Genomic DNA, 27296 nt, shown 5'->3' on the forward strand with positions numbered 1-27296 from the left:
TCAAGAAGCAGTTGTAGAGGACAAGAAAGGAAGCAAGAAGACCAGCTAAGAACTTAACAATAATCCAGGCAACATGATGGTGTCATGGCCCAGGCTGGTAGCAGTGGAGATAATGAGAAGCAGGGAAATCCTGGAGGTGAATCCAAAAGAATCTGCTAACATGAGATATAAGTGAAGGAGGCATCAAGGATACCTCCAAGATTTTTAGTCTTCTTAGCAAATATCTGAGTATCTACTATGGTGCAAGCCCTGTACTACACTTCACATCATTCCATTTAATTCAATCAATTTTTTAAAAGTAGGTGTTATCAGCCCCTATCTAAAAGAGAAGTTCCAAGAGACTTTAAAACTAGTCTTTCGTTTTTTAGGCTGGGCATAGTGGCTCATGCCTATAATCCCAGCACTCTGGGAGGCCAAGGCAGGTGGACACCTTGAGGTCAGGAGTTTGAGACCAGACTGGCCAACATGGTGAAACCCCGTCTCTACTAACAATACAAAAATTAGCCGAGCATGGTTGCGCCTGCCTGTAAATCCCAGCTACTGGGGAGGCAGGGGTGAGATAATCACTTGAACTCGGGAAGCAGAGGTTGCAGTGAGCAGAGATCGCACCATTGCACTCCAGCCTGGCTGACACAGTGAGACCCCATCTTGAAAGAGAGAAAAGGAAAGGAGGAGAGAGGGAGAAAAGAAAGAGAGAAAAGAAAGAAAAGGGCCAGGCGCGGTGGCTCAAGCCTGTAATCCCAGCACTTTGGGAGGCCGAGACGGACGGATCACGAGGTCAGGAGATTGAGACCATCCTGGCTCACATGGTGAAACCCCGTCTCTACTAAAAATACAAAAAACTAGCCGGGCGACGTGGCGGGCGCCTGTAGTCCCAGCTACTCGGGAGGCTGAGGCAGGAGAATGGCGTGAACCCGGGAGGCGGAGCTTGCAGTGAGCTGAGATCCGGCCACTGCACTCCAGCCTGGGAGGCGGAGCGAGACTCCGTCTCAAAAAAAAAAGAAAGAAAAGAAAAAAAAAAGAAAGGAAGGAAGGAGAAAAGAAAAGAAACAAATTTGCCTTTAGTCAAACAAGGGACAAAACAAATTTTAACTAATCCATGTCATTTTTCTCTACACCATCCCCCCAAACACTCTAGCCACTGCTTCTTAATTTCTTGGCTGGATTCCTATCTTGTCTATACCTTAAATGTTGGTATTCCTTACAGTTTGTTTGTTTGTTTGTTTTTAAGAGACTGTGTTGCCCAGGCTGGAGTGTAATGGCTATTCACAGGCGCAACTGTGCACAATGCAATCTCAAATTCCTGGGCTCAAGCAATCCTCCTGCCTCCAGTCTCCCAGTAGCTGGGACTACAGGCACCCACACCATGCCCAGCTTCCTTAGTTTTTGGAGGTCTTCTCACTCCATACTCATCGAAGCCACTATGACTTCAAGTACTTTTATTTCTCAAGACTAGATTCCACTCCTTACCTCCCAGACATAACACAGAAATGTCTACTGGACACGTTAACCTAGATATCCTACAAGCACATGTCACAACATGGAATATCATGCCTCTGAGATCTGCTCCTCCTTGCATATTCCCTAAGTTAATGGCACCAACTGGCCCACCCAGCGGCAGTACCAGAAATACATGGCATAGAGCTAATGCTGCCACTCACGACGCCTCTATACAGCGAAGTACAAGTTTACTGTCAGATCATAAAGGGTCCTTCATAGTTGGCACCACACAGTTTTTAGGGCCAGGCTCAGTGGCTCACACCTGTAATTCCAGCACTTTAGGAGGCAAGAGGATTGCTTGAGGCCAGGAGTTCAAGGCCAACTTGGGCAACATTGCAAAACTTCGCCTCTACAAAAAACAAAACCTAGCTGGGTGTGGTGGCACGCACCTGTAGTCCTAGCTACTCAGGAGGCTAATGGGTAAGACTGCTTGAGCCCAAGAGTTCAAGGTTACAGTGAGTTACGATCACACCACTGCACTCTAGCCAGGGTGAGAGACCTAGAATCTGTCTCAAGAAAAACAATAAATAATTTAGGGAATACAAGAAAATACATCTTGTTTATTTTGAGTCTGGATGGTACTCAGAGATTGATAAAAGACTAATCTCCTGATAAACGTAGTCTTACTAAACTGGGTGTTTAAAATTCTGCATCTAAAAAAAAAAAAAAAAAGGGCCGGGCGCGGTGACTCACACCTGTAATCCCAGCACTTTGGGAGGCCAAGATAGGCAGATCACGAGGTCAGGAGATCCAGACCGTCCCGGCCAACATGGTGAAACCCCGTCTCTACTAAATCATTAGCTGGGTGTGGTGGCACGCACCTGTAGTTTCAGCTACTGGTGAGGCTGAGGCATGAGAACTGCCTGAACCTGGAAGGCGCAGGTTGCAGTGAGCCGAGATCACGCCACTGCCCTATAGCCTGTGGACAGAGCAAGACTCCGTGTCAAAAAAAGGAAAAAAGAGAAAAAGAAAGGCCAGATATGGTGGCTCATGCCTGTAATCCCAACACTTTGGGAGGCTGAGGCAGGAGGATCCCCTGAGTTTGAGTTTGAGACGAGCCTGGGCAACACAGAGAAATCTCATCTCTATTAAAAAAAAGTAATCCAGGTGCGGTGGTGTGTGCCTGTCATTCCAGCTACTTGGGAGGCTGAGGTGGAAGGATCGCTTGAGCCTGAAGTTTGAGGCTGCAGTGAGCTGTGAATTTGCCAATGTGCTTATCCTGGGTGACAGAGTGAGACCCTGTCTCAAAAAAAAAAACAAAAAAAAGTGTACATCTTTCTGGAGGTACATCAACAGTAACTATGTAAGATAAGAAAACAAAACAGAAAAACACAGGCCAGGTGCATGGTGGCTCACACCTGTAATCCCAGCACTTTGGGAGGCCAAGGCAGGTGGATCACTTGAGGTGAGAAATTTGAGACCAGCCTGGCCAATATGGCAAAACCCCATCTCTACTACAAATACAAAAATTAGGCCAGGCAGAGTGGCTCACACCTGTAATCCCAGGACTTTGGAAGGCTGAGGCAGGCAGACCACCTGAGGTCAGGAGTTTGAGACGAGCCTGGACAACATGTTGAAACCCCATCTCTACTAAAAACACAAAAAATTAGCTGGGTGCGGTGGTGCGCACCTGTAGTCGCAGCTACTCAGGAGGCTGAAGCAAGAGAATTGCATGAACCCGGGAGGTGGAGGTTGCAGTGAGCCAAGATCGCATCACTGCTCTCCAGCCTGGGAGAAAGAGTGAGAATCTATCTCAATAAATAAATAAATAATAAAATAAATTTTAAAAAATTAGCCAAGTATGGTGGCGCATGCCTGTAATCCCAGCTACTATCTCAAAAAACAAAAATAGTGACTTAAAAGGCATAAAGCCCGTATTTCCCACAGTGTAAAATGTTTTAGAAGAGAAACAAAGATACTGAGAATCATATTCTAACTTCAGATGATGAGAAAGTAGTGGTATTTCAGTGCACTTCTAAGAATCCTCCACTAGACTTGAAACTAGACAAGAGCAGCCGCCAACTGTATACTACTCACCATTGGATCCCTAGTGCTTAGTAGAAGGTGCCTAACATATTAAAAGCCTCAATTTTTTTTTTTTAATAAACGGCAAATGCAGGAGGATTATAACTTAATTTTCTAGTTCATAAAAAAAGACTATGCTCATCTCAAAATGCAGGTCTTGAATTTTTTTTTTTTTTTTTTTTTAGGCAGGATCTCACTCTGTCACCCAGGCTGCAGTGCAGTGGCGTGATCTCAGCTCACTGCAACCTCCACTTCCTGGTCTCATGCAATCCTCCCACTTCAGCCTCCCAAGTAGCTGGGACTACAGGTATGTGCCATCAGGCTTGGTTAACTTAATCTATTTTGTTTTTTTTTTTTTTTTTTTTGAGACGGAGTCTCGCTCTGTCACCCAGGCTGGAGTGCAGTGGCCAGATCTCAGCTCACTGCAAGCTCTGCCTCCCGGGTTCACACCATTCTCCTGCCTCAGCCTCCCGAGTAGCTGGGACTACAGGCGCCGCCACCTCGCCCGGCTAGTTTTTTTTGTATTTTTAGTAGAGACGGGGTTTCACCGTGTTAGCCAGGATGGTCTCGATCTCCTGACCTCATGATCTGCCCGTCTCGGCCTCCCAAAGTGCTGGGATTACAGGCTTGAGCCACCGCGCCCGGCCAACTTAATTTATTTTGAATGAGACATTACATCACAAGCAAAATAAACTATCTTGAGAGATACAAAAACAAATGTAGAAAATGCTGACAATTGGTGAATCTGGAAGATCTAAGGGGATTCACCCTAATGAGTGTTCTAACTTTCCTGTGTTAGAAATTTTTCAAAATAATGAAAAAGTTTTAAAAATGCTTAATCTCTTAAACAAAGAGTTAATGTTTGAACAACTATTCTGATATTGTATTTACCTTCCATAGCACTCTTGCCTATTTACTATGCTCAATATATATCCCCACACTAAAATATGCAAAAACAAACTACTAAATTTTTTAGAACTACGCACCGGCCAGGTGCGGTGGCTCACGTCTTAATACCAGCACGCTGGGAGGCTGAAGCAGGTGGATCACCTAAGGTCAGGAGTTTGAGACAAGCCTGGTCAACATGGTGAAACCCCGTCTCTACTAAAAATACAAACATTAGGCCGGGTGTGGTGGCTCACACCTGTAATCCTAGTACTTTGGGAGGCCAAGACAGGTGGATCACCTGAGGTAAGGAGTTTGAGACCAGCCTGGTCAACATGGTGAAACCCCGTCTCTACTAAAAATACAAAAAAATTATCCTGGCGTGGCGGTGGGTGCCTGTAATTCCAGTTACTCAGGAGGCTAAGGAAGGAGAATCACTTGAACCCAGGAGGCAGAGGTTGCAGTGAGCCAGGATCACGCCATTGCACTCCACCCTGGGCGACAGAGAGACTCCATCTCAAAAAAAAAAAAAGAAAAGAAAAGAAAAAGAAGCCAGGTACGGTGGCTCATGCCTGTAATCCCAGCACTTTGGAAGGCTGAGGCAGGCAGATCACAAGGTCAGGAGTTCTAGACCAGCCTGGCCAACATGATGAAACACCGTCTCTGCTAAAAACATAAAAATTAGCCGGGCATGGTGGCACACGCCTGTAATCCCAGCTACTCAGGAGGCTGAGGGAGGCGAATCGCTTGAACCCGAGAGGCAGAGGTTGCAGTGAGCCGAGACTGTGCCACTGCACTCTAGCCTGGGTGACAGAGTGAGACTCTGTCTCAAAAAATAAAAGAAAAAAAGAAAAGAAATATACACTTGTCCATTAGTATCTAATTTAAGGAAAGCAAAAGCATTTATGTAAGACTAAGATATATAACGAGGTAGATGAACAATACTCCCACTTTGTAAGCACAAATATTTACCAGGAGGTTTCACACCAGCAAAAAATCAAGAATGGTAACTTATTATTCAATGCCAAGTGCTATGATACATAGGACCCACTGAAATCCTCAAATAGATCATGAATTTGCTGAACCACTTGCTGTTCAGTATCCTATAAAATAGTATCCATCAAGAGCATAAGACTGAAATTTAAGACTACATTTCTACTTTGTTCAAAAAGCAAAAATACTCCATTTCCTCCCAAGTAAATCAGCCAAGAATTACACATCTAAATTAAAGTTGTCTCCTTTAAATGTCACTGATCTGGATAGCGGTGGAACTACTTGGATTCAATACTACATGCCACTATCCTAAATAACAAAAATCTCATTATTTTGAAGGAGGACTGAATATTTACAAAAACAATAGCAAAATATCATTCACCCCAATTCTACTACATGTTACGAGTTTTAAAAAAGTGGAGTCAAAAATCATTTGAAGTCAAAGATCACCTCACCTTCCAGTTGAGACAGTAGAGAAAGATCTTTCTAACCCCTTCTCTCCAAAGTCACACCAACATAGAAAAAACAAGAAATATAAACTTTTCGGCCATTTCAATGAATAGACATTGCAACTGTAACCACAGTAGATGAAAACAAAGAAGCGTATGACTTCAAGGCCCACTGAAGACACCAGAGAGGAACAAGTCAATTCATTTGGGAGGGTTTAGCAATAAGAGGTATCAGACACCAAGGCAGAAAGTGAGGGCTCTATATAAGGACACCCCAATACATAGCTTCCATCTCACATAGCAATATTGTCAACCCTCAAGACCAAGTAGGCATCTAAAGGCTCATTCTCTAGAAAATCTGCAACAGATACACTCAGGAACACCAAGTTAAATGGAGCATGGGAATGAGACTACAGACAGGGAGATTTGAAAAAATAAGGAGATTAAATACAAATGTGTATAATGAAACTAAAGTTAACCCCACACCTGCCCACCCAAGTTCCTTTAGCTGCTCAGATTCAAGCAAACAAGCAGTGAAGCTTACATTCTCCTCCCCACACTCGAGGCAGGTGATCTGAGTCTCTCTCTGAAGGAACAGAATGGCTCCATAAACAAGACCAACAGACATTAATGTTTGGAATCTCTCTCGGTGAAAAAAAAAAAAAAATAGGCTCATTGTTCCATCATCTTGTAGCAGAGCCCACCAGTGAAAAGCCCTGCCCATGTTTACAGACCTCAAAAACATCTTTTCTTTGAGACTGGGTCTCTCTGTCACCCAGGCTGGAGAACAGTGGCGTGATCATGGGTCTCTACAGCCTCAACCTCCCAGGCTCAAGCAATTTACTTACATCTGCCTCTCAAGTAGCTGGGATTACAGGCGTGAACCACCATGATCAGCTAACTTTTTTTTTTTTTAATTTTTTGAAGAGACGGGGGTCTCCCTATGTTGCCCAGGCTGGTCTCAAACTCCTGGGCTCAAGCAATCCTCTTGTCTCAGCTTCCCAAAGTGCTAAGATTACAGGCATAAGCCACTACGTCCTGCTGCAAACATCTTTTTAATGACTTTTTTTCTTTTTTTTTTGAGACTGAGTCTCGCTCTGTCGCCCAGGCTGGAGTGCAGTGGTGGGATCTCAGCTCACTGCAACCTCTGCCTACCGGGTTCAAGCGATTCTCCTGACTCAGCCTCCCGAGTAGCTGGGATGACAGGTGCACGTCACCATGCCTGGCTAATTTTTGTATTTTTAGTAGAGACAGGGTTTCACCATGTTGATCAGGCTGGTCCTGACCTCCTGATCTGCCTTCCTCAGCTTTCCAAAGTGCTGGGATTACAGACGTGAGTCACCTCACCAGGCTTTTAATGACTTTTTTTTTTTCAAGACAGAGTCTCACTTTGTTGCCCAGGCTGGAGTGCAGTGGCGTGATCTCGGTTCACTGCAACCTCTGCCTCTTGGGTTCAAGCGATTCTCCTGCCTCAGCCTCCCGAGTAGCTGGGACCATAGGAGCTCACCACCACGTCAGGCTAATTTTTTTTTTTTTTTTGTATTTTTAGTAAAAACGGTGTTTCAGCATGTTGGCCAGGATGGTCTCGATCTCTTGACCTCGTGATCCACCCACCTTAGCCTCCCAAAGTGCTGGAATTACAGGTGTGAGCCACCACACCTGGCCTTTAATGACTCATTCTTAATTATGAACGTGCAGCCTGAAATCAACAATCATTTGAGGAAGGCTTCCAAAATAAAATATACAATAAAACAAGGGGGAGGGGGCAAAAAGGGAGGACTTGAAGGGAAGAGAAAACAAGAAATAGAAGAAAGCATCAAATAAGCTATCCTCCAAGAAGAGAAAACTGCATTCAAAAAACAAGAATTTTAAAAAACAAATGTATGCCAGGCATGGTGGCTCACACTTAAAATCCCAGCACTTTGGGAGGCCAACGTAGGAGGATCAATTGAGCCCAGGAGTTAAGACCAGCCTGGACAACACAGTGAGGCCCAGTCTCTACAATAAATTTAAAAATTAACCAGATGCAGTGGCACATGCCTGTAGTCCTAGCTACTTGGGAGGCCGAGGTGGGAAGATCACTTGAACCCAGGAAGATCACTTACGCCCGGGAGGTTAAGGCTGCAGAGCCCTGATCACGCCACTGCACTCTAGCCTGGGCGACAGAGCAAGACTCTGTCTCTAAAAAGAAAAATCAAACAAAAAAAATTAAGGACCAGGCACAAGGACTCACACCTGTAATCAATCTCAGCACTTTGGGAGGCTGAGGTGGGACAATCACCTGAGCCCAGGAGACAAAATGAGACCCATGTATACCAAAAAAAAAAAAAAGAGAGAGAGAAAACATTAGCCAGGTGTGGTGGTAGTATGCACCTGTGGTTCCAACCACTCAGGAGGCTGAAGTGGGAGGATTGCTTGGGCCCAGGAGGTTGAGGCTGCAGTAAGACTGTCACAAACCTGGGTGACAGAGTGAAACCCTGTCTCAAAAAACAAAAAAAAAGTTAAGGAATAGACAAGAAAAAACTACTAGAAATTAAAAATATGACAGCTGAAATAAAACCTTCAATATAAAGGTAAAAAGATAAAATCAAAGAAATCTCCCAGGCAGTAGAACAAATTAACAAAGTTGGAAGGACCTGGAAAGGCCCACCAAGTACCCAGAACAACCGATTTATTAAAAAAGACCCTGGCCGGGCACAGTGGCTCAAGCCTGTAATCCCAGCACTTTGGGAGGCCGAGACGGGCGGATCACGAGGTCAGGAGATCGAGACCATCCTGGCTAATATGGTGAAACCCCGTCTCTACTAAAAAATACAAAAAACTAGCCGGGTGAGGTGGCGGGCGCCTGTAGTCCCAGCTACTCGGGAGGCTGAGGCAGGAGAATGGCGTAAACCCAGGAGGCGGAGCTTGCAGTGAGCTGAGATCCGGCCACGGCACTCCAGCCTGGGCGACAGAGCCAGACTCCATCTCAAAAAAAAAAAAAAAAAAAAAAAGACCCACCTACCAAGGTACATAATTATGAAATTTTTTATTAAGAATTTAAAAAATTAGAAATCTTCCAGAGATAAACTAGGCTACTATAAATAAATAATTATCCTACTAATAAAGGATAAAGAATCAGAATGGTATCAGAACTGTCAGCAACTAGAAGACAATGGAGTAATGTCTTCAAAGTCCTAAGGGAAAATTGTTTTCAACCTAGAACTCTATGCCTTGTCAACCACTCAACTGAGTGAAAAGGGAAGAATTAAGACACCGTCAAACATGGAAGGCCTCAAAAAATTTCCTTTACCATGTACCCTTTTAGCAAAAAGCTACGACAGGATGATATGCTCAAAGGGAGTAAACCAACAAAGAAAGGTATTGCAAAAAAACAGGGTATCACATACAGGAGAGACACTTAGGAAATTCCCAAGGCATTAATTGTGCAACCAGGCATAATTAATAACCAGTCCATTATTGAAGCAGGACAGAGAAAATATCTAACAGAGAGGTATCCAGGAAAACAATAGAAACCAAAAGATTATTTATCTGGTGGTTTGGCTATGCGGAAATTCATTTTGAGAGGTTGCTGGAGTACATAGGAAGATGGAGATTAATCAAATAAAGAGGACTTTTTAACTTCAGAGGAAAGGAAATAGAGTAGGCTACTTGACTAAATGGAATATTTATACATGCATAGTAATGTAACCACTGCATACCAATTTAACAAAGAATTAAAACAGAGAGTTGCATGAGATTATAAAAGGTTAAAATTCTCATCTAGGCCAGGCATGGTGGCTTATGCCTGTAATCCCAGGCTGAGGCAGGAGGATTACCTGAGGTGAGAATTTCGAGACCAGCCTGGCCACCATGGTGAAACCCCATCTCCACTAAAAATACAAAAATTAGCCAGGCTTGGTGGCATGTGCCTGTAATCCCAGCTACTTGGGAGCTGAGGCAGGAAAATTTCTTGAACCCAGAAGGTGGAAGTTGCAGTGAGCAAAGATCGTGCCACTGCACTCCAGCCTGAGCAACAAGAGTTAAACTCCATCTCAAAAAAAAAAAAGAGGAAAAAAAAACTTTCAGAAAGCACAGTGTAAATTATGGCAAGAGTCAACCACTAAGTCAATTTTCATTCCTGTCGGGTCATACAGAATCTCTGAAACCTTGAGAACACCTACATCATCTGATTAACTATATGAAATTAGGTGAGGGGGAAAGGCCTTCATATTCAATAAATGGTACGGGAGCAACCAGACATCCCTTCCACAAGCAAAAAAAAAAAAAAAAAAAGGTCAACCTCAACCTAAACCCTACACCACATACAAAAGTAACTCAAAATAGGGTCACATGTAAAATATAAAATTATAAAACTTTTAGGAAAACACAGAAGAAAATATTTGGGATCTATGACGGACAGAGTTCTTAAACACCAAAAGCATGATCCACAAAAAGAGAGAAAAGTCCAAAAGCATGATTTATAAGTCAGACCTCATCTAATTTCCAAGTTTGCCCTGTGAAAGCCCATGTGAAGAGGATGAAAAGCTACAGACTGGAAGAAAATATTTGTAAACCACATATCCAACAAAGGACTAGAATTTTATTTTATTTTTTTTGAGATAGTCTCACTGTCGCCCAGACAGGAGTGATCACAACTCACTGCAGCCTCAACCTCCCTGGCCTCAGCTGATCCTCCCATCTCAGTCTCTCAGGTAGCTGGGACTACAGGTGCACACCACCACATCCAGCTAATTTTTTTCTTGGGCTTGTTGCCCACGCTAGTCTCAAGCGACCCACCCACCTAAGCCTCCCAAAATGCTGGGATTACAGGCATGAGCCACTGCACCTGGTCAAGACTAGAATTTTAAATGTACAAAGAACTCTCAAAACTCAACAGTTAAAAAACAATCCAATTAGAAAACGGGCAACCATAGGAACAGACATTTTCCCAAAGATGGCAAATAAGCACAGAAAAGGACTTTTCAACACCTTTGGCAATCGGGAAAATGCAAATTAAAAACCACAATGAGATTATCACTACACACTTATCAGAATGACTAAGGTACAAAATAGTATGATAACGTTGTCAAATGCTGGTGAGGATGCAGAGAAAGTGCACTCATACACTGCTGAAGATGGGGGTATAAAATAGTATAGCCATTCTGGAAACAGTCTGGTAGTTTCTTTTTTTTTTTTTTTTGAGACGGAGTCTCGCTCTGTTGCCCAGGCTGGAGTGCAGTGGCCGGATCTCAGCTCACTGCAAGCTCCGCCTCCCGGGTTTATGCCATTCTCTCGCCTCAGCCTCCCGAGTAGCTGGGACTACAGGCGCCCGCCACATCGCCCGGCTAATTTTTTGTATTTTTTTTAGTAGAGACGGGGTTTCACCGTGTTAGCCAGGATGGTCTCGATCTCCTGACCTCGTGATCCACCCCTCTCAGCCTCCCAAAGTGCTGGGATTACAGGCTTGAGCCACCGCGCCCGGCCTAGTTTCTTATAAAACGAAACATGCAATTACCATGTGACCCAACAACTGCAGTTTTGGGTGTTTATTCCAAAGAAATGAACATTTATGATCACACAACCTGTACACAAAATATTCCTAGCAGCTTTATTCATATTAGCTAAAAACTGGAATCAGCCCAGATGTTCCTCAATGGGTGAAGATTAAACTGTAGTACACACCATGAAGTAAACTACTCAACAATTGAAAAAGGAAAGAAAAAAAAAAAAAAAAAACTACTGGGCCCAGCACGGTGGCTCACGCCTGTAATCCCAACACTTTGTGAGGCTGAGGCAGGTGAGGTGGATCACCTGAGGTCGGGATTCAAGACCAGCCCAGCCAATGTGGTGAAACCCCATCTCTACTAAAAATACAAAAAGTAGCTGGGCAAGGTGGCGGGCGCCTGTAATCCCAGCTATTCGGGAGGCTGAGACAAGAAGAATCACTTGAACCCAGGAGGCAGAGGTTGCAGTGAGCCGAGATCGTGCCATTGCACTCCAGCCTAGGGAACGGAGCAAGATTCTGTCTCAAAAAAAAAAAAAAACTAATGATACACACAACTTGGATTAATCTCCAGGGAATTATGCTGAGTTGGGGGGTGGGGGGGAGCCAATCCTAAAAGGTTACATTCTTTTTTTTTTTTTTTTTTTTTTTTTTTTTGAGGGGGAGTCTCGCTCTGTCGCCCGGACTGGAGTGCAGTGGCCGGATCTCAGCTCACTGCAAGCTCCGCCTCCTGGGTTTACGCCATTCTCCTGCCTCAGCCTCCCTAGTAGCTGGGACTACAGGCGCCCGCCACCTCGCCTGGCTAGTTTTTTGTATTTTTAGTAGAGACGGGGTTTCACCGTGTTAGCCAGGATGGTCTCGATCTCCTGACCTCATGATCCGCCCGTCTCGGCCTCCCAAAGTGCTGGGATTACAGGCTTGAGCCACCGCGCCCGGCCAAAGGTTACATTCTATATGATTCCATTTATATAACATTTGGAAAATGACGAAATTTTAGAAATGGAGGACAGTTTCATAGTTACCAAGGTTTGGAGTGTAGAAATATCGGGAGGCTACGATTATAAAAGAACATGAAGGGTCCTTGTTCCTTGGAACTGTTGTAAATTGACTATGGTGGTGGATACATGAACCTATATGAGTGACAAAATTGTGCCAAATTTAATATACACACAAATGAATAAAAATAAAACTGGGGAAATTTTAATAAAGCTGGTGTATTACACCAGATGTCAATATTCTGGTTGTGATGTTATAAGTTTCCCAAAACTGTTACCATTGGGAGAAACTAGGCAAAGTGTACAAGAGATCCCTTTGTATTGTCTTTTACAACTGCAGAAGAAACTACAATTATCTTTTTTTTTTTTGAGACGGAGTCTCGCTCTGTCGCCCGGGCTGGAGTGCAGTGGCCGGATCTCAGCTCACTGCAAGCTCCACCTCCCGGGTTTACGCCATTCTCCTGCCTCAGCCTCCTGAGTAGCTGGGACTACAGGCGCCCGCCACCTCGCCCGGCTAATTTTTTGTGTTTTTTAGTAGAGACGGGGTTTCACAGTGTTAGCCAGGATGGTCTCGATCTCCTGACCTCGTGATCCGCCCGTCTCGGCCTCCCAAAGTGCTGGGATTACAGGCTCGAGCCACCGCGCCCGGTGAAACTACAATTATCTTAATTAAAATTTCAATTCAAAAAAGTCTGTACAGAAGCACTGCTAATTATATGAAAGAAACAAATCAACACTGTCCTTTGTTCTAATTTTGATATGATGTACTTTTTGGGTCTCCAGAATAATGGTTTTTCCATTTTCTAATGTTTTACAACCTTGGAAGCTCTGTTTCTGGGTCATATTTGAAACACAGCATTCTAGGCCAGGTGTGGCGGCTCCACCTTTAAATCCCAGCACTCTGGGAGGCTGAGTCAGGAGTACTGATTGAGCCCAGGAGTTCGAAACCAGCCTGGGTAACATGGTGAGACCCCATCTCTGTTAGTTTTTTTTAATCAATAGTAAATAATAAATAAAAAAAAAAGAAATGTAGCATTCCATCAATAGATGCTGTTTTCCTCAAAAATATTATTTTTCAGCTCTGGAAAGAATAAACATCAAGCAATCATTTATGCTTGCAACCCAAAATACACTGCACTGCCTTCAAATAAAAATGTTTTTCTCATTTCAGATTTCCCTTAAGACTGAGTTTTCTGCACTAAAATTTTATTCTAATCAACTTTTCAAAGTCCTTTTTTTTTTTTTCTTTGAGATGGAGTTTCGCTCTTGCTGCCCAGGGTGGAGTACAATGATGTGATCTTGGCTCACCATAACCTCTGCCTCCTAGGTTCAAGCAATTCTCCTGCCTCAGCCTCCCAAATAGCTGGGATTACAGGCATGCGCCACCACGCCTGGCTAATTTTTGTATTTTTAGTAGAAATGGGGTTTCTCCATGTTGGTCATGCTGGTCTCGAACCCCCGACCTCAGGTGATCCGCTGGCCTCGGCCTCCCAAAGTGCTGGGATTACAGGCATGAGCCACAGCACTGGGCCTCAAATTCCTTTTCTTATAATCCAAAGTTAATGAACTAATTTCATAAACCCTCAATTATTCATCCATTTGAAGGAACCACCTCTATGACCTTTACAAGACTTTTAGTCTTCTGGGTTCAGATAATGTCTTGTTAACCTCAACATCCTTTGTAACTCTTTTGAACTCTCTTTTTATATATAAAATAAAGTTTTAAAAAGCTGGCCTTGGTGGCTTGAGAGGTTGAGGCAGGAAGACTGCTTGAGCCCAGGAATTTGATCCAGTCTAGGAAACACAGCAAGACCCTGTCTCTACAAAAATCAAATAAAATAAAAATTAAACTCCTCCTTTATGACTTAACTATCTCAATAGTTTCCCCATGCAAATCTCTTCAGCTAATCATACAATTCATACTTTGTGCTAAATAATGGTCTCTTATTTGTAAATCAACACTCAACAAGCTCCTACTCCTCTGTTTACAACTACTACGACAGCTCTGCCTGGGCAATCTTCTACTACTAAAAGTTGAAAGAGATTGCCAATATTTCTCCTATCGGTCTCTCCCTTCTGCAAACAAAACAAGAATGATGGTATTTCCTTTGCCGTGCTTGTGCATCATTATCCACCACAATTCTTGAAAAGAAAATAATTATCCCTAACATCATCGGCTCTTCTCTATTATGCTCTAAGTTGGCAAAGGACAAGTAACCTGAACAAAATCCTTGATATTTTATTCTAAGACTTGTTACTTCCCTATTCTTGCCCCTCCAAAAAAAAGCAAAAACAAAACCACAGCAACTCTACTTTTCAAATTGAAATTGATGAGCAGGAAGACTATCATTGATTTTTTTACACACAACAATGAAATTCTCAGAATGAGCAATGTGGTTATGAATAAGATTCGCTGTGGATTCTTATAAAAACTCCTGGCCGGGCACAATAGCTCATGCCTGTAATCCCAGCACTTTGGGAGGTCGAGGCGGGCAGATTACCTGAAGTCAGGAGTTTGAGACCAGCCTGGTCAACGGGGCCAAACCCCGTCTCTACTAAAAACACAAAAATTAGCCGGGCATGGTGGTGCATGCCTGTAATCCCAACTACTTGGTAGGCTGAGGCAGGAGAATCATTTGAACCTGGGAGGTGGAAGTCGCAGTGAGCAGTGGGCGGAGATCGGAGATTGACTGCACTCCAGTGAACAAAAGTGAAACTCTGTCTCAAAAAAAAAAAAAACAACTAATTAGCCATGTGGCCTTTTGGCCTTCTGGGAGTTACTTCACCTCACCAGTCTCAGTTTTCCCACTTTGAAAATTCATTTAAGGGTTCATTCTTGCAGTAACATTCTGTGATTCTAACATTCCAAGAAGGTCTGTGTAGATACAGACAACAAAAAGACAAATCTGCCTTCAACATCTGAAAGTAGATACCAGTGATACTAAAGCATGGGAAAGTACCATAAAGGATCCTCTTGATTCACAACCACTGGTTAACAGTAGCTAACACCTGGAACAGGAGGGTCTGTCTGTGATCAAATGCTCTTTTAGAGAGTTGGGTCAAGTGTTAGTTTTTTGGGTTTTGTTGGGCAGTGGGGAAAATATATCTAAACCATTTAGCATTTAAACCGTTTTTTAAAACACAGCATAAAATGTAACATTAAATTTGCCACCTTAACCATTTTTAATGTGTACAGTTCAGTAGCTGTTAAGTATATCACACCATTGTGCAACAGATCTCCAGAGCCTTTTCATTTTGCGAAACTGTAATGCACTGTTTTATATTCATTAAACACCTTCCTATTTCCTTCTTCCCCAGTCCCTGGTAATCACCATTTCTTCTGTTTCTATGAATTTGACTTCAGATAGCCTCATATCCACATAAATGAAACCACATAGTATTTGTCTTTTCATGCATTTCAAACATTTTTAAGTGTACAATTCAGTGGCATTAAATTAATTAACACTGTTATACAACCATCACCACTATTCCTCTCTGGAACTTTTTCATCCTCCCAAACTAAAACTGTGCTCATTAAGCAATAACTCCCCATTATCCTGTCCCCCAGGCCCTAGTAACCACTATTTCACTAATTTGTCTACTACAGGTACCTCGCACATTATTTGTCCTTTTGTGTCCAACTCATTTTACCTAGTAAACTATTTTCAAGGTGCACCCATGTGGTAGTATGTTAGAATTTCTCTCCCTTTTAAGGCTGAATAATATTCCATTTTATGTGTATACCACATTTTGTTTATCCATTCATCCACTGATGAACATGTGAGTTGTTTCCACCTTTCAACTACTGTGAATAATGCTGCTATAAACGCTGGTGTGAAAATAGCTGGGTTTTTTGTTGTTGTTGTTTTGAGACAGGGTCTTGCTCTGTCACCCAGGCTGGAGCACAGTGGCATGATTATCAGCTCACTGCAACCTCCGCTTCCTGGGTTCAAGTGATCCTCTTGCCTCAGCCTCCCAAGTAGCTGGTACTACAGGCATGCACCACCATGTACAGCTAATTTTGGGGGGTTTCTTGGTAGAGACAGGATCTTACCATGTTGCCCAGGCTGGTCTTGAACTCCTGAGCCCAAGTGATCTGGCCTCCTAAAGTGCTGGGATTTACAAGCATGAACCACCCTGCCTGGCCCTGTTTGAATCTTTGATTTAAATTATCCTGGATATAACTTGAAGTGAGATCACTAGATCATATGGTAATTTCCTTTTTAATTTTTTGAGAAACCACCCTATTGTTTCTGTGGCTGCACCATTTCACATTGCCACCAGCAGTGCACCAAGGTTCCAATTTCTCTACAACCTTATCACTTGCTTTTGTCTTTTGTTATTATTGTTATAACTATCCTAAATGGTCGCAAAATAACATCTCATTGTGGTTTTGATTTGCATTTCCCTAATTATTAGTGATGCTGAACATCTTTCCATGTGCTTATTGGGCATCTGCTTATCTTCTTTGGAGAAATACCTAGATAGGCTTTTTTTTTTTTGAGACAGAGTCTCCGCTGTCGCCCAGGTTGGAGTGCAGTGGCGTAATCTCAGTTCACTGCAAGCTCCACCTCCCGGGTTCATGCCATTCTCCTGCCTCAGCCTCCCGAGTAGCTGGGACTACAGGTGCCTGCCACCACGCCCGGCTAATTTTTTTGTATTTTTAGTAGAGACGGGGTTTCACCATGTTAGCCAGGATGGTCTCGATCTCCTGACCTCATGATCTGCCCACCTCGGCCTCCCAAAGTGCTGGGATTACAGGTGTGAGCCACTGCGCCTGGTCAGTTTTTTAAAATAGTAATTATGAAACACTTCATGAATTTGCACATCATCCTTGCGCAAGGACCATACTAATCTTCTCTGTATCGTTCCACCCTTACTATATATGCTACCGAGGCAAGCACTCTGGATAGTTTTTTGGGGTTTTTAAAGATAGAATCTCACTCTATCATCCAGGTTGGAGTGAGATGGTACAATCATAGCTCATTGTAGCTTCAAACTCCTGGGCTCAAGTGCTCTCCCATCTCAGCCTCCTGAGTAGCTCAGACTACAAGTATGCACCACCACACCCAGCTAATTTTTTATTTAAAAGCTTTTTTTTTTTTTTTTGTAGAGACGGAGTCTCACTAAGTTGCCCAGGCTGGTCTTGAACTCCTGAGCTCAAGCTATCCTCCTGCCTCAGCCTCCCAAAGTGCTGGAAATACAGATGTGAGCCACAGTACCCAGCCTAATCAATCGTTTCTTAAATGCAGATTAGTGGAACCAACCTACTCTTCCAAAACTTAGCAGAATCATCCTGACGACAAAATGTATATATTATACCTCTCTTAGGGACAGGAGCCTTTACCAACTTGATTTCTTTTTTTTTTTTTTTGAGACGGAGTCTCGCTCTGTCGCCCAGGCTGGAGTGCAGTGGCCAGATCTCAGCTCACTGCAAGCTCCGCCTCCCGGGTTTACGCCATTCTCCTGCCTCAGCCTCCCGAGTAGCTGGGACTACAGGCGCCTGTCACCTCGCCCGGCTAGTTTTTTGTATTTTTTTTTTTTTAGTAGAGGCGGGGTTTCACCAGGTTAGCCAGGATGGTCTCGATCTCCTGACCTCGTGATCTGCCCGTCTCGGCCTCCCCTAGTGCTGGGATTACAGGCTTGAGCCACCACGCCCGGCCCACCAACTTGATTTCTTACATGGAACCCAGAGACTCCAATTCCCAATGAAAAATATTCCCTGTGAAAAAAGGAATAAGCCTAGTGGTGGAGAAAGGATTAATGACACTGAAAGGTAGCACATCCAATATATAAACAGCCCACTAAAAACCTGTGCTTTGAACTTGTAATTCCCCCATCACTAAGTAATGCATTCCTGAGCTCATACTACCAAGATGGTTATGGTCAAATCAACAACTGAAATCTTCTCATCCAAAAGTTGTAACTCTCTTAAGACTATTTTTCAAACAACTTTTCAATTTTTTTCTTTTTCTTTTTTTTTTTTTTTTGAGACGGAGTTTTGCTCTTGTTGCCCAGGTTGGAGTACAATGGCGCGATCTTGGCTCACCGCAACCTCCACCTCCCAGGTTCAAGCGATTCTCCTGCCTCAGCCTGCCAAGTAGCTGGGATTACAGGCATGCGCCACCACGCCCGGCTAATTTTGTATTTTTGGTAGAGACAGGGTTTCACCACACTGGCCAGGCTGGTCTCGAACTCTGACGTTAGGTGATCTGCTTGCCTTGGCCTCCCAAAGTGCTGGGATTACAGGTGTGAGCCATTGCACCCGGGCCCAACCTTTCAATTGCTAAGAGCAGTCTTGCCCTATTAAGCCAAACAGTTAATATTCCTTTTTTTTTTTTTTTTTGAGTCAGAGTCTCACTCTTGTCGCCCAGGTTGGAGTGCAGTGGCATCATGTGCTCGGCTCACTGCAATCTCCACCTCCTGGGTTCAAGGAATTCTTCTGCCTCACAGCCTCCCAAGTAGCTGGGGCAACAGGCACGCACTACCACACCTGGCTAATTTCTGTATTTTTAGTAGAGATGGGGTTTCACCGTGTTGGCCAGGCTGGTCTCGAACTCCTGACCTCTGCTGATCCACCTGCCTCAGCCTCTCAAAGTGTTGGATTACAGGCGTGAGCCACTGCGCCTGGCCACAGCTAATATTCATAAGTCCGATCCCAATCTACTTCATATAATGATCAGAAAGTAGGTAAAAAGGAAAAATTTTAAATAAGCTACCCCCAATTCATATTAAGAGGATCCTGATTGTACCACCTGTCTGCCTAGCTGCCTGCCTTCATTAATTATTTATGGTGCATCCATTAAGTGCAGGTACTCTTCTAGGTGTTTAGCACACATGAGGGAAAAAAAAAAAAGACAAAGATTTCTGCCCTTGTGCAACTTATATTCTGGTGCCCTTGGATGCATTTTGAGATCGGTTGAGTATAACATACCAGTAATTTGTTTTTTGCAGCAGTCTCCAATAAATCTGACCATTTATATAACACAATTTCTAATATGGATGCATGAGAATTCAAACTATATAGAAAAATTCAAATACAGTAGTCTTTGTGAACACCTCCTAAAAATCTATAAAAATTATTTCTTAAAAAAACCAATAGCCAGTAAGAAACTTAAATGTCTGCACCTAAAACAATGAGGGCCTGCCTTATTTTGGCAGTCAGGTCCTTCTGAACACCTGCAAGATAACTACTTCTCTACAAACGTCGGGATGTTTTTTGTTTTTGTTTCTTCACACAGAATCTCGCTCTGTCACCCAGGCTGGAGTGCAGTGGCGTGATCCAAGCTCACTGCACCCTTGAATTCCTGGACTCAAGTGATCCTCCCACCTCAGCCTCCCCTGTAGCTACAGGATCAAGCCACCATGTCCTGCTAATTTTTTGTTTTTGCAGAGATGAGGGTCTATGTTGCCCAGACTGGTCTCAAACTCCTTACCTCAAGTGAACTTCCCAACTCAGCCTCTCTAAGTGCTGGGATTACAGGTTTGAGCCACCATGCCCAGCCCTCAGGATGTTTTAACAATCAAGTGACCACTCAAAAATTTCATCATAATTTATACTTAGAGAATGCTCTAGATTTTAAAAACCCAGCCAAACATGATGGTGCTTGCCTGTAGTCCCAGCTACTTGAGAAGCTGAGGAAGGAAGATTGCTTAAGCCCAGGAGTTCGAGGCTACAGTGAGCTATGATTGCACCACTGCACTCCAAGCTGAGTGACAGAGTGAGATTTAATCTTTTAAATAACAACAACAACAAACCCTAGTCACTTGGTAAAATTTAACACATTCCTAAAAGTAGTCTACTTTCAAAGTATTTCTAATCATCTGCACATTGACCAAGTGGTTACTTAACATTGTTCAGACATGTACCATCCAGTATGGTAGCTACTAGCCACATGCAGCTATTAATCACTTGAAATATGCCTCTTTAAAATGTATGTTTTCATTACATAATATACATCCATGTAGAAATACGCCTAATCTAAAATGAGATGAGTTGTAAGCATAGCTTACAAACCAGAGAAAAAGAATGTGAAATATCTCAACAATTTTAATTTTTTTTTTTTTTTTCCTACAGACACGGTCTCACTATGTTGCCCAGGCTGGTCTTGAACTCTTGGGCCCAAGCAATCCTCCCACCTCAGCCTGCCAAAGTGCTGGGATTACAGGTGTGAGCCACTAAGCCTGCCCTCAACAATTTTTAAATCTTGATTACACAATAAAATAACATTCTAGATATGAGTTAAAATACATAATTAAAATTTACTTTATAGGCCGGGCGCGGTGGCTCGAGTCTGTAATCCCAGAACTTTGTGAGGCCGAGGTGGGTAGATCATCTGAGGTCAAGAGTTCTTGCCAGCCTGGCCAACATGGTGAAACCGCGTCTCTACTAAAAATACAAAAAAATTAGCTGGGCGTGGTAGTGGGCACCTGTAATCCCAGCTACTAGACAGGCTGAGGCAGGGAGAATTGCTTGAATCTGGGAGGCAGAGGTTGCAGTGAGCAGAGATCATGCCACTACACTCCAGCCCGGGCAACAGAACGATACTCCGTCTCAAAAAAAATTTTTGTTTTACTTTTTAAAACGTGACCATTTGGCCAAGTACAGTGGCTCACACCTGTAATTCCAGGATTTTGGGAGGCCAAGACTCCATCTCAAAACAAAAAAAAAGTGGCTATTAAAAGTAATATATGTGGCTCACATTATTCCTTTTGAACGGCACTGGTTAAACGCAATGGTAAACTACTTTTTTTTTTTTTTGAGACAGAGTCTCCCTTTGTTGCCCAGGCTGAAATGCAGTGGCACTATCTCGGCTCACTGTAAGCTCCGCCTCCAGGGTTCACGCCATTCTCCTGCCTCAGCCTCCCGAGTAGCTGGGACTACAGGCGCCCACCACCACACCACGTGGTGTTTCACCGTGTTAGCCAGGATGGTCGTGATCTCGTGACCTCGTGATCCGCCCACCTCGGCCTCCCAAAGTGCTGGGATTACAGGCGTGAGCCACAACACCCAGCCCAATGGTATTTTAAACCTGTGGACAGAGCTAATATATGAATGTGTTCAAGCTGTACTCAGAATCATTTATTTTCTCAACTTGCAGTATTCAACATCTTATATATGAAAACATTTTTATCCGAAAGCATGAAAATGTCAGAGTCTAGGCCGGGCTCGCGGTGGCTCATGCCTGTAATCCCAGCACTTTGGGAGGTTAAGGCGGACGGATCACCTGAGGTCAGGAGTTCAAGAACGGCCTGACCAAAATTACTTAATTTTTGCCTACTAAAACTACATAATTGGCCAGGCGTGGTGGCGTGATCCTGTAATCCCAGCTATTCAGGAGGCTGAGGCAGGAGAATCGCTTGAACCTGGAAGCAGAGGTTGCAGTGGGCAGAGATTGCGCCACTGCACGCCAGCCTGAGCAACAAAAGCAAAACTCCATCTCAAAAAAAAAAACAAGAGGGCGGGCATGGTGGTTTCCACGTGTAATCCCAGCATTTTGGGAGGCTGAGGAGGGCAGATCACCTGAGGTCAGGAGTTCAAGACCAGCCTGGCCAACATGATGAAACCTCGTCTCTACTAAAAATACAAAATTAGCCAGGTTTGGTGGCGTTGCCTATAATTTCAGCTACTTGGGAGGCTGAGGCAGAAGAATCACTTAAGCCAGGGAGGTGGAGGTTGCAGTGAGCCAAGATCACACCATTGCACTCCAGCCTGGGCAAAAAAAAATGAAACTCCATCTCAAAAAAAAAAAAAAAAGAAAGAAATTGTTTAGCGGAGCACCAACAAATACTTGGGTACCACAGTGTGCAGGATGTTCAATCCATAAAATAACATGTTCTGCCACACTTCCACAGCAGAAGAGTCACATATTCTATATACAGCTAATATAATATGCACTGTGCTCCTACAAAGTGCCTGGCCCTGGCACCATGTGAAGTGCTTTACTCTCATTAACTCATAAAATTCTCACAACTACCCTATGTGGTAGATACTACGACTGACATTTTTTTTTTTTTTCAGACCGAGTTTTACTCTTGTTGCCCAGGCTGGACTGCAATGGCGCGATCTCGGCTCACCACAACCTCTGCCTCCCTGGTTCAAGCGATTCTCCTGCCTCAGCCTCCCGAGTAACTGGGATTACAAGCATGCGCCACCACGACCAGCTAATTTTTGTATTTTTAGTAAAGATGGGGTTTCTCCATGTTGATCAGGCTGGTCTCGAACTTCGGACCTCAGGCAATCCGCCTACCTCGGCCTGCCAAAGTGCTGGGATTACAGGCATGAGCCACCGTGCCCAGCCTTTTTAACACTTTTAAAGAGCCTGAAGCCAAGAGAGGTTAAGTAATCTGCCAAAGTTGCACAGCTAGTAACCTGTGGAAACAAGATTCCAACCCAGCAGACTTGATCCAAAATCACACATCTTCCCAAGTAAAAGGAATACAAAAATATTATACCATTATCTTATAGGATTGAGTTCTAGTTGGGGGGCATGTACCCTTTACAAAAAGATTGGAGTAGACAGAGTTAATGTTTTACTTCCTACTCTCCATCCACACTGTTCCTAAGGATAAAGTTGACCACATAACCGGGCGTGGTGGCTCAAGCCTGTAATCTCAGCACTTTGGGAGGCTGGGACGGTGGAGTGCTTGAGGTCCAGAGTTCAAGAGCAGCCTGACCAACATGGTGAAACCTAGTCTCTAATAAAAATACAGAAATTAGCCAGGCATGGTGGCCGGCACCTGTAATCACAGCTACCTAGGAAGCTGAGGCAGAACCCTGAGGCGGAGGTTGCAATGAACCGAGATCATGCCACTGCGCTCCAGCCTGGGCGACAGAGTGAGGTTCAGTCTCAAAATAAATAAATAAATAAATAAAGTTGACCACATGAATTAAATCCTCAACCTTACTATACATTTGTTCTATGCTCCCTTTTCCAGAAAGGCCCTATCCCATCCCTCTGACTCAATTTCTATTAGTCCTCCAGACTTCATTTATTTATTATTATTTTTTTGAGACTAAGTCTCATTTTGTTGCCCAGGCTGGAGTGCAGGGGCACAATCTCAGCTCACTGCAACCTCCGCCTCCCAGGTTCAAGCCATTCTCCTGCCTCAGCCTCCTGAGTAGCTGGGACTACAAGGCACCTGCCACTACGCCCGGCTAATTTTTGTATTTTTAGTAAAAATGGTGTTTCACGATATTGGCCAAGCTGATGTTGAACTCCCGACCTTGTGATCTGCCCGCCAAGGCCTCCTAAAGTGCTGGGATTACAGGCGTGAGCCACAGCGCCCGCCCAGACTTCATTTTAGGTATCATCTATATGTAAGACTACTCAAACTCCTCACGATTTAGACTAGGCACTCTTCCTCCCTATGCCTACTACTGTAGCATCTTACTAGAATGCTCCTCAAGGGGTCTGCTGTATTCATCATTTATTCTCAGTGCCTAAGAACAGTGCCCAGCATTAGATGCTCAATAAATATTTGCTGACCCATCTGATCACCTAACTCCAGCCAGCTACATCTAAAAGTGGAGTGTTAAAAGCAAACTTAGTGCTAGGGAAGTGCTGGCGCTAAGTGCTAGTATTCTCTAACCCACAAGTTAGAGAACAAGCTCTAAGTTTCATGAAATTTATGACAAACCAAGAAAACAGTATGATACTCTGGAAATAAGGACTACGATAATTTGCCTCCCAAAAAAGGTGAGCAAAATAAAAATCTATTTAAAAAATGACTTGTCCAATTTAATTTCTGTAAAATTTATTTTGTGAGAATGAAACAGCTGATATTTGTCACAAAAGAAAACCCAAACCAAATATTTCAGTAACGCTATATAAATTGCTCCAAATCAGCTTAATTTTGACAATTCCCAGAGTTCAAAGACGACTGCAGTTGCTTTTTAAAATCGTCTCAATATAAAATTACATTTAAATATGGGTTCAACGGCACCGCCACAATGCTGAGAGCCATGTGTCTTTTAAGAAATGTTTTGGGGAGCGGATGGGTTTCACAATTAATAAAGCACAATTAGCGTCAGCGCCACTTAAATTTTCTACCCAGATTCAAAAGGGACTTTCCTAGAGCTTTCCCTTTTCCTTTCCTAAACGGGAAATTCGATTAAAAAGGTCACTCTTCAGCTCTTACTTCCACACTAAGTAATTCTGAAACAAGGTGAAAGTGCACTGTAAGTCCATAGGGCTATGACTGGCAAAATACTTTCCTGTAAATACTAGAGTCAAATAAGACAGAAGAGGGAACTTGATTTCACTCCGTTGGGTTTGAGGACAGAAACTGATCATCTCCCTCAGATTACTGCTTCTGTTGATGTCTCGAAAAGCACTGAGGCAAATATGCCAGAGTCCCGCCCCAAGCGCGAAGAGCCTCCGATTGTTTGACACATCAATGAATTAGTCAATGAGGGCAACTCACTTTTCCCTTCTAATTTACCTTAATTATTCTTCTCAGAAACCCTCAAGTTTACTCTAAGTTATGACCATATGGAATCTTCTCTTTGCCCCAAAGTATAAATTCAGGCCTTTCCCAAATAGCTAGTACTGCTTCAATCGCAACCACTGAAATAAATACTTTAAAAATATCACACATCTAGTAATTCCATGCAAATGTGGAAAAAGCCAGTCCAGTCGCCTGAAGAAATAAGGTTCTGGAACACGGTTAAATGATGCATATTTTGTAACAGAAGGCACTGAGCATAGTGGGAGACTCGAAAGCGAAAGACCGGATGGAAATCATAGGACGACCCCGCCCCAGTAAGCTCGATGCCGATTCAAACACTAACTTGGATCTGTCGTTTGGAATCGGAATCACTGAAACAAAGGCGTATATTACGGGAAGCAAGATGTCTGGAGTAAAATAAACGGTTTGCAGCTACCGAGACTGTACACCGTCCTCCCACAGGTCTTACCTATGGTGGAAATAAAGGTAGTATTGAAGGCATCATCCGAAAAACGAAAAAGGACGCAGGTCTTCCCCACTCCCGAATCCCCGATCAGGAGCAGCTTGAAAAGCAGGTCGTACGTCTTCTTCGCCATTGGGAGGAGCGGCTCGGGCTCTCGCCGCCGGCGGCCCCAAGGGATCGGTCCCTCTCACTACGGCCAACTCCTCACTCGGGCGTTCTCAGGCCGGAGGACCAGGGAAGCGTGGGAAAAAGGCAGGCTTGAGAGAGCGCGGACGACCTACGAACAGCTTCGGGGAAGCCCCGACAGTGGCGGCGTCCAGTGCCTCCGAGGGCGGCGACCGCGACTCCGCAGCCTCTCCCAGCCGCTCCGCCCGGTTCCGGGGAGTCGGTCGGGACAAAATGGCCTCCCCTCCCCCCTCAGGGCTTCTCGGCCGGGACGCTCCCACGGGCGAGCAAGCCTGCTCTGCCGTCGAGGAGGCGCGGCGGGCGTGAGGACAGTCTCTCTCCCGAGCAGAAACTCCGCGATAGCACGCGGCGAGGGCAGCGAAGAAAGACCCCCAAGTCGACGAGCTCAGTTACATAGCCCCAGGAAACCAAGCCGCCCCGGCCAGAGCCACCTTTTCCCCGTGCCCTCTCACGCCGGCGTGCGCGCTGCCTGAGACGCACGCAAGGACGTACGCCCGCCCTTCCCTCGCGCCCTAGCCCTGCGGTTCGCCTCTGCGCACGCGCACAAGAGGGCACGGGGCGCGCCGAAGGGCAGAGTGGAATGCTCGGGTATCCAAGCCTCAGTCTGAGGCTGGACCCAGAGGGGAGAAGGGAGGGGCGAGAGAGGGCGAGGCCGCGGGCGCGCTCCCTGTGGCCGCCTGATAGGGTGCGCGGCGTTACGAGCACGCCCCGCGGGAGCCGCTGCTTAGTGACTGCGCAAGCGCAGCCCCTCCAGCCCCCCCGCCCCCGCCTCGAGACACCCTTCCCGAACCCTGCACCTCCTTCCCTTCCCGGGGTCTCCCGCTGGACAGCGCTGCGGTTTCTCTGCCCAGTGTTTGTCGGGTGTGTTGAGCTGGAGGTCTTGGCGCAGCGATGGGCTTGGGTGGCCATGTGTTCCCGTGTAGGTGGAGTTCGTAAACGCGAGAAAAAACTGCGCTCTGGGTCATTTAATAGCCTCTTTGCTAGAACGAGACGCCTCCCGGCGTGCCCCCTTTCCAGGGCCAGGCCTGACGGGGAAACATGAGTGCTCCATCCCGGTTGACTTAAAGAACAAGAGTTTGAGATGGAAAAACTGGCCACGCTGCTCGGGTTGGGATGATGTAATCCTCACAACCTCTTCCTGGGCGAGGAGAGGAAGGCTGAGGAACACCTGGGCGCAGGAAGAACCTCCCCTCGAAGTAGAAGGGTCTGTGCGGTCCTCAGAGAACCTGCTTCAGGCCTTTGCCGTCCTTTAGGAATCCGGGAGAACCCGGGAGCTCTCTGCAGAGGAGGTGGGGCCTCTGCCTGCCGCCAGAGTCGTACCACTGGGTTGAAAATTGAAAGGTGGTCAAGCCTACCCCTAGTCCGACCCAGCCTGCTTCCTCACATTTTCTCTTTCTTTTTTTTTTTTTTTTTTTTTTTGAGATGGAGTTTCGCTCTTGTTGCCCAGGCTAGAGTGACACAATCTCGGCTCACTGCACCCTCCACCTCCTGGGTTCAAGTGATTCTCCTGCCTCAGCCTCCCAAGTAGCCGGGATTACAGGCGTGTGCTACCACGCCTGGCTAATTTTTTGTATTTAGTAGAGACGGGGTTTCACCCTGTTGGTCAGGCTGGTGTCGAACTCCTGACCTCAGGTGATCCGCCCGCCTCGGCCTCCCAAAGTGCTGGGATTACAGGCGTGAGCCACCACGCCCGGGCCCCTCGCTTTGCATTTGCTTTACCTTCTGTTCTCCCTCCCCATCAGTCCTATTTACGCAGTCCTTTTTCTTTCCTACCCTTCTGTAGTTGCAATATTCATGCTGCTGACCTTCCATTCTCAGGGTCATCCATCCCTCAAGCACACCTAGGTGTGATGGCACAGGAGTTG

General features: G+C 44.8%; 1 protein-coding gene and 1 non-coding gene across 2 annotated transcripts in view; both read right to left on the reverse strand.

Moving 5' to 3' along the window:
• RAB10 (RAB10, member RAS oncogene family) overlaps positions 1–26125 on the reverse strand; it is a 107597-nt gene extending 81472 nt beyond the window's left edge. Inside the window, exon 1 of the mRNA XM_033176340.1 lies at positions 25252–26125. Coding sequence (XP_033032231.1) covers positions 25252–25378 — 127 coding nt within the window. The 5' untranslated portion in view covers positions 25379–26125. The remainder of the gene's footprint in view (positions 1–25251) is intronic.
• On the reverse strand, positions 17130–17236 carry LOC117063089. The gene has a single exon (XR_004428716.1). It is a non-coding gene; the product is annotated as a U6 spliceosomal RNA (small nuclear RNA).
• Positions 26126–27296: the final 1171 nt, after the last annotated feature.

This window comes from Trachypithecus francoisi, unplaced genomic scaffold, assembly GCF_009764315.1.
Source record: "Trachypithecus francoisi isolate TF-2019V2 unplaced genomic scaffold, Tfra_2.0 Lachesis_group17, whole genome shotgun sequence".
NCBI classification, from domain to species: domain Eukaryota; kingdom Metazoa; phylum Chordata; class Mammalia; order Primates; family Cercopithecidae; genus Trachypithecus; species Trachypithecus francoisi.